This window comes from Anopheles merus, unplaced genomic scaffold, assembly GCF_017562075.2.
Source record: "Anopheles merus strain MAF unplaced genomic scaffold, AmerM5.1 LNR4000075, whole genome shotgun sequence".
NCBI lineage: Eukaryota > Metazoa > Arthropoda > Insecta > Diptera > Culicidae > Anopheles > Anopheles merus.
Genome location: NW_024427655.1, coordinates 32,454 through 40,000, shown reverse-complemented (window position 1 = coordinate 40,000; position 7,547 = coordinate 32,454). Strand labels below are relative to the sequence as shown.

Genomic DNA, 7,547 nt, shown 5'->3' with positions numbered 1-7,547 from the left:
ACATTTAAAGCGAGGGAAAACGAATGGAATAGAACGGTTTGGGATCCCGTTGCATTACTACTCCACCGATCGAGTGACTCCCGTGGCCCTTCCTGTCGAGGCGGTCGAGCTAGGCAGAGTGGGACATTCTAAGGAGGTTCCAGAGAGGATTGAAAAGCGAACATACAGTACCTTTGAAACCGTGGTAGTGGTAATAGTAGTGGTAGAGGTAGTAGTAGTAGTAGTAGTAGTGATAGAAGTGATCCACTTGGAGATACTGTTCAAACGATCTTATCGCATTGCAATACTTTCACTGTCACTATAAGCAACCATTTCAATGTACTACGGAATATACTACAAAGAGGGGTTTGCGTGCGTGTAGGTGATCTGGATGATCCTGACCAGGTGTGGTGTATCATAATATGAATAAAACTTATCCCAAATGTTAATGTTTTGGGACGAAAGAAAGGGGGGAAATGGTGGAAATTGAGTTAAAACATTCACAAAAGTAGCAAGACGTCGAGCAAATCGAGAGACCGGAAACAACACGTGAGAGCTGTAAAGTTGGAAGTGGACGGAACAGAGCAGTCAAACATCCTGCTACAAGTATGATCTTACGGAGTACCGTAGCCAGATAGTACATCCATTCTCTAAGCGATGTCCTGAGTACTACTACTTGTCCTTCGAGCAAAAGGTTCACCTACAATTATCGCTCTGCCGCGAGCGCAAAACCCTACGAAAGATTGCACAGCAACACAACTCACACGAAACGCAACAAAAGAGGTAAAATGTCGTATATGCCAGGAGGTGATAGTGGTAAGTAATAGTGCGTAATAATAGTATTCTAGGTAGAACGCTAACGCAAACATTGCACAGCCCGTCCGGGGTGTTTGGAAACGGTGCCCGGTGGGTGGTCCAGTGTGAGGTACTTAGCAAGTAGGGTAACGTTACAAACTGGGGGGAAATTTAAAAAAAAAAAATGCCAGCTAACACGGTGTGCCCACGCGTTTCGCTTGATCCCACACCCCCAGCGTGTACTTACACTGTGCCAGCATGCCCTTCGTTTGCCGCCGGTACTGCTCCCGGGCCCGTTTCAGCTCCTCGTCGCACACGCTCTTCTCGCTCAGCAGCCGGCGGACGTGCGAGTTGGTGCTCTGTATCATCGAGTAGAAGTTGTTCGCGTTCTTCTTGCTGCAGTCGCCCCGCTCCAGCCACGTCACCAGCGTCTGCACCGCCTTCGCGAACGTTTCGTCGTTCTTCAGTCGCTCCGCGACCGAGCCGGCCTCGTGCTCCGTATAGTGCACGACGGGCTGCGGCGACAGCGACCGGAACCGGTCCTCCTCCAGCCGCTCCCGGTGGCGCTTTTCGCGCTGCAGCTTGCGCTGCTTACACTCGTACTCGTACTGGTCGTCGCGCGCCTGCGCATAGTCCACGTGCAGCACGCCAAAGATCGGGGGCTCCTTCGGCTCCGCACTGCCACCGCCACCGTACGTGAAGTTGCTGCCGATCTTCACCCGATAGCCGGACAGATAGATGGCCGAATCGACCGACGCCTCGTACACGTACCGGATGTGGCAGAAGTTTTTCTTCGACAGCCGCAGGGTCGTGATCTCGCCGCACCGTTCGAAGATTTCCCGCATCACCTCCTCGGTCATGCCGGCGGGCAGGCCGCCGACGAACACCGTCCGGCAGCCGGGCGGTCGCTCGATCGTTTTCGGTGCCGGCGCGTTCGGGTTCGGCGGAAACAGGGTGCAGCTTTTGCAGTAAATAATTTCCTTCGCCGTGGCCGGTGGCTTTTCCGCGTTGGTGGCGGCGCTGGGCGCTGTGGCACTCGGAACACCACCACTACCACCCCCGCCGGCCACTGATTGAGCGGTGGCGGCGGTTCCACCCAGTGCGCTGGACAGTTCCGCCCCGGGGCCATCATTTGGAACGGCTGCATGCTGATCAGGGACGTACCGTCGACCATGTTCATCACGCCCGGCATCATCATGAAACCGTGGTGGTGGTGGGCGGCGGCGGCGGCAGACTGGTGCTGCTGGAGCAGCTGGTTGAACACGAGCTCGCCCCCGTTCGCATGCTGCAGCTGAGCCGTTTGGTGCTGCTTGTGCAGTTCCTCCAGCATCTTCTTGCTGATGCTTTCCTCGCGTGCCTTTTCCATGGCGGCCAACGCATTGCCACCGTGATCCTTGATCGCTTCCCGCTCGGCCACCGTTTCCAGCTCCATCGGTGCCGCGCCGGAACCGTTCTGGACTGGTTTCAGCTTAAACTCGAGCGGTTTGTTGTTGATGCCGGCTAGCAGGGCGGCATTGGCGGGCGTGGGCGGTGGGGCCCCGAGCTGCTGGGCGGTAAGAAAACCACCACCTCCGGACAGCAGTGGATCTGGGTGGAAGGGAAGCAAGCAGACAATCGAGTTAACCAACACCACCATACAAGCCAATGCCCCATTACTTACGCATTGGATGCAGCCCCGGCCCGAGCGGATTGAAGGAAAACGACATGTTACGGCGTAGGCGCGAGTGGCAGACACTGGTGTGGGCTGAAAAAAAAACGGGGCGGATGATGTCGCAAACCCTCCTAGCAGGGAAGGCAACACACAGTTGCGGGCTGGAAAACCGATGCACAACAACACTACACACGAACCAGCACCACGCTTATGGTCGCGCGAATCGGGGGAAAACTTTACGCAATCATTTTCCGCGCGGCACACACGGGCTAGTAGGGCACACGCAGAATTCTAACTTTTCACTTTCCGTGCTGTGCCGTCCCTTTTTTCTTTCAAAACAAGAACACCCTTTTCTGACGTTTCTCGATTGAATAATCACGAGCTCACGCACACCAATGCAGTGCTGACGGGACGGTTGCGATTACGGCATGTGGTTGAGTGCTCGAAATAGGGTTGGCGTGAAGCAAAACTGAGTTGAAAAAGAATGTTTATGATTGTTTGTGCGAAACAGCTGGTCGAGTCAAGCTGGTTTAGTTTTAATGTATGAAGCGTTTTCGCAAGGGCTGAAGCGTTCTAGGAAGGGTTGAAGCGTTCCAAGTTCAATTTGAATATCGGCGGTTATTTAGTATTTGTGTTAAATGGTACCAAAACATGCCTTAACTTTAGGTGAACGTATTTTATTTCGTTTTAATCTTCCTACAAGATTGTGCGATAAATAATCCAATTACTAGGGGGTTGGATATGGATCAATGTAATTAATGTCACGATATTGATTGGTTAAACAATTGAGAGTGTGATAGTCAATGATTTAGTGATCTAAAGTAAATTGATTTAGCACCTGTAAAGCCTCGGCGTGGTACAATTCCCATTCCGATAGAGAAAAATGAACTTAAGCAGAGGTTTGGGAGGTAGCATGACATGACTTTAAAGACCAGTATGATCGTAATTGTTTTGATTTAATGAATTTAATTGAATTTAATCGGATTTACTAGATTCGTTGATCCCATGGGCCGGAATGGATTCTGCAATAGACTCGTACTCCACAATCTTATTAAAACGGGTATGAAGCGAAGTGCTTAACTAGAAGCTACGGAATTATCCCATGTTAATATTTATACAAAGCAATAACGGTTCTTATTAGGCTCAGTAGATGAATTTGATAAATTTGTAAGTACAATTTCCACAGCTAATTGATTATTGATTAATAGTAATGGTATAAACACATAATGTAATTTATGTTCTTGATTATTACACAATTATATGACGAATTGTAACAAAATTACCACTACTTGAAACCAGATCATAAAAAAACAACGCTCTAAAACAAACCATAAAGGATAAGCAAGCTTGGGTCCGAGACGTGTGTTCCTGTCCTTGCAAAATAAGGACATCTCAGAAGCTCAAAAAACATACACCCAACAAATACAACCCAGACACACACACACACACACACTTTTCTTTACCGTCGTTCAATGTACAGTGTGGGGTGAGGGTGGCGGGGGGAATTTCGTTGTCTTTCCATTGAGGAAAAGTGAAAACCTGCACTCCATATCTACCCCTCTTTTTTCAGGGGGAGAAGAAACAACAAAAGCATCACTCTTCTCGGCACAGAAATGGAAGAAAAACAAACGCAACCGGCAAACCCAGCCTGCCGGTCGAGGAAGGGCCAGACGGTGCCAGAGAGAGCAGTAGAAGCGGCTGGCTGGATCAAACCTCTCCCCTTATCGTTCCTATCGAGCCGAGTTCGAGTTCCCGTGAGCGTTATCCTTTATTCGTTTTTGTTCCTGCGGCCCGGCGTCTCGGAATGTATCCGCATGTGTGTGAGCGAGGCCAGCGGACCCGGGGAAGCATTATGCTGAAGGTAGTCGGCGTGAGGGCGAGTTGAGGGTGAGTCTATCACCGTGCAAAAAGTTCTCGTTCGATCGGCTCTAGCTTGTGGGATTGGAGCGCGCACACGCTGGTGACGTGACTGGGATACGGTGAGGTCGCTAAAAAAATATCGAAATGTTATTTTTTCCCTCCAACATGTAGAACAAATATTTTAGTTTCGTCTCTTTGCCAGCGAACGGTACGGTCCTTTCGTCAGCCATCACCACTCCCCAACGCTCCCCCTCTCCCCCCCCCCCTCCGGAACTGAAACGAAAACGTGATCCGGCTCCGTCTGACCATCTCCGGACGCTTTCCACTGTCCCTGCCTGTCCCATCCACTAAGGATGTACTAAAAAGTACCGCGATGCCCCTGTGCGCATGTGTTGGCGGGAAAAATGGCGCGCTCTTTGCTCGCGGAACTCCGTGCGTGTGGGTGTGTGTGTTCGGTCATGGTGTGATGCTTTTCTACGCGTACAGATGACACAGATCCTGCAAGAGAGGGGGCGACTGCATTCATCCCACGGGGGATGCCATGTTCATCATCGAATAAAAACATGCGGGACTGTGTGTGTGTGTGTGTGTGTGTGTGTGTGTGTGTGTGTGTGTGTGTGTGCACGCGCTCGGTGTGTTTCCCGAAGCGGGAAAGGCAAGCTACGCCAAAAACAACATTGGCTGGAAATGAAAAATAATACACATTTAGCGTTTTGTTCAATTTTCTTTATTTTTACTTTTCCAAATCGGTCTGCTCTCAAAATGGGCGCCAAACAGAATGGTCGTTCACGCCACGGAATTCTGACAGCTCTTGATGACAGCTCGTACTCTGCGTACGAGCCACGCGAACTGCACAGTGGGCTGCTACAGTACTCCCCTTCCAGACTAGGATACGTACTGTTGAAGATGGGTAGGAAACACCACTCTTCGGCCTGAACGAGTGGTTCTAGTCGGTGGTAACTCAGAAGAACTGGTAGGTGGAGCAGGAACACTTGCAGAAGATTCTTGTAGGATGTGGGCTGGTTTGAGGCGGTCTATTGATATAGATACTGTACGACCTTTCACGTTGACCTTGAAGATTTTTTCTGTTCGATCCATAACCTCATAAGGCCCTTCGTACGGTGGTGAAAGTGTTGGTCGTATGGAATCATTGCGAATAAAGACGAATTTACATGATTTTAGTTCGGTGGGAATAAAAATATTCCGAGAACCATGCCATGAGGTTTGTCTGGGGCGTAATGATCGCATGGCATTTCGTAAATTAGCTACAAACTCAGCTTCATTTGTTGTTTCGCCAATATCGTTGAAAAATTCGGAGGGAATACGAAGTGTGGTACCATAAACCATCTCAGCTGGTGATGCTTTAATATCTTCTTTGTATGTTGTTCTTAAGCCAAGTAGTATCACTGCGAGATTTTCACACCAGTGTTCATTATCGTGGCAGAGAAGAGCTGCTTTAAATGTTCTATGGAATCTTTCGATGATTCCATTGCTTTGAGGATGGTATGCAGTTGTACGCAGGTGAGTTGAACCTAACAGGCGGTTTAATTCCAAGAAGAGTGATGACTCAAATTGTCTACCTTGATCAGAAGTAATATATTTCGGTACACCAAAACGCGCAATCCATCCCGAAACTAGAGCATCAGCTATTGTAGAAGCAGTCATGTCCGGAATAGGTAAAGCCTCTGGCCATCGAGTAAATCTATCGATTATAGTCAAGCAGTACCTATTTCCTCTGCTGATTGGAAAAGGACCAACTATGTCGATGTTAATATGGGAAAATCGATCGTCTGGAGAAGGGTATTGGGATAATGGTGATTGAGTATGCCTTGATATTTTTGAACGTTGGCATTGTATACAACTTCTCGCAAAGGCAATGCTATCTTTTCGAATATTTGGCCAAACGAATCTTTCGGTCATCAATTTGGCTGTGCTTCGTGTCCCAGGATGCGATAAATTATGTACCGCTCGCAGCGCAATATTTCGAAATGATGGTGTGACATACGGCCGAATACGATTAGTAGAGCAATCACAATATAATTGTGTGTTACTGCCTGGAATCTCAATTAATTTTAATTGCAGCGACGATTCAGTTGTACCTTGCAATATCTTGCGGAGTTCCTCGTCATTTTTTTGATCATTTGCCAGCGCAACAAAATCCATCGAAGGCAATGTGTGTATAGCTGATATGCGAGACAGCAGATCGGCGACGATATTTTCTGTACCATTTATGTGGCGTATGTCAGTAGTTATTTGGCCTATGAAATCTAGTTGACGGGCTTGCCGATCAGAAGCTTTGTCGAGTTTTTGGCGAAATGCATATATAATGGGTTTATGATCAGTGTAAATATGACAGCTGCGCCCTTCCAGCATATACTTAAAGTGACGCACTGCCAAATATATTGCTGATAATTCTCGATCGTAAGTACTATACCGCAGCTGCGCTTTATCAAATTTTTTGGAAAAGAATCCCAGGGGTTGAACGTTTCCCTCCACAATTTGATGTAATACAGCACCAGCGGCAATGTCTGAGGCATCAACCCAAAGAGAAAGCTCAGCAGATTTAGCAGGATGAGATAATAAGGTGGCTTGTGCGAGTTGTTGTTTACATTGATCGAAAGCTGCAAGAGTGTTGTCAGTCCAGGACAAAGGAGAGCAGTCGTTTCGTTTATTTCCCGGGATCATGTTCAATAATGGAATTTGAGCTTCAATGGCATGAGGAATGAACCTTCGATAAAAATTGATTATTGCCAGGAATCGTTTAAGTTCCTTTACTGTCGACGGAAGGTTAAAGTTTTGGATGGCTAGTACACGATCAGGTAATGGGCGAATTCCTTCAGCAGATACAGCGTGACCCAAAAAATTGAGCTTATCGCGACCAAATTCACATTTAGCTACATTAATGGTCAGATTGTGATCATTTAGTCTCTCAAACAACTGTCTCAGATGTTGTTTATGTTCATCGAGAGAATTGGACGCTACAAAAAGGTCGTCGACATAAGGGAACACAAACTCTAAGCCACGCACAACTTCATGTATCAATCGCTGAAAGGTTTGAGCCGCGTTGCGCAAACCGAACGTCATGAATAAAAATTCGTACATTCCGAACGGCGTCGTAATAGCTGTTTTCGGAATATCATCCGGATGTATAGGAACTTGATGAAATGCTTTTTGTAGATCAATTTTAGAAAATATGCATTTACCTTGTAACATTGATGTAAAATCCTGGAGATACGGCAACGGATATCGGTCCGGAACAGTT

At 47.7% G+C, this 7,547-nt stretch overlaps 1 protein-coding gene across 1 annotated transcript in view; it reads right to left on the bottom strand.

The window, feature by feature from the left end:
• Nucleotides 1–2,480, bottom strand: part of LOC121601348 (ecto-NOX disulfide-thiol exchanger 2-like) — a 7,448-nt gene extending 4,968 nt beyond the window's left edge. The window contains exons 1-2 of the mRNA XM_041930164.1: nt 2,435–2,480; nt 1,022–2,242 (exon numbers count right to left, since the gene is read on the bottom strand). Coding sequence (XP_041786098.1) covers nt 1,022–2,242; nt 2,435–2,480 — 1,267 coding nt within the window. The remainder of the gene's footprint in view (nt 1–1,021; nt 2,243–2,434) is intronic.
• Nucleotides 2,481–7,547: the final 5,067 nt, after the last annotated feature.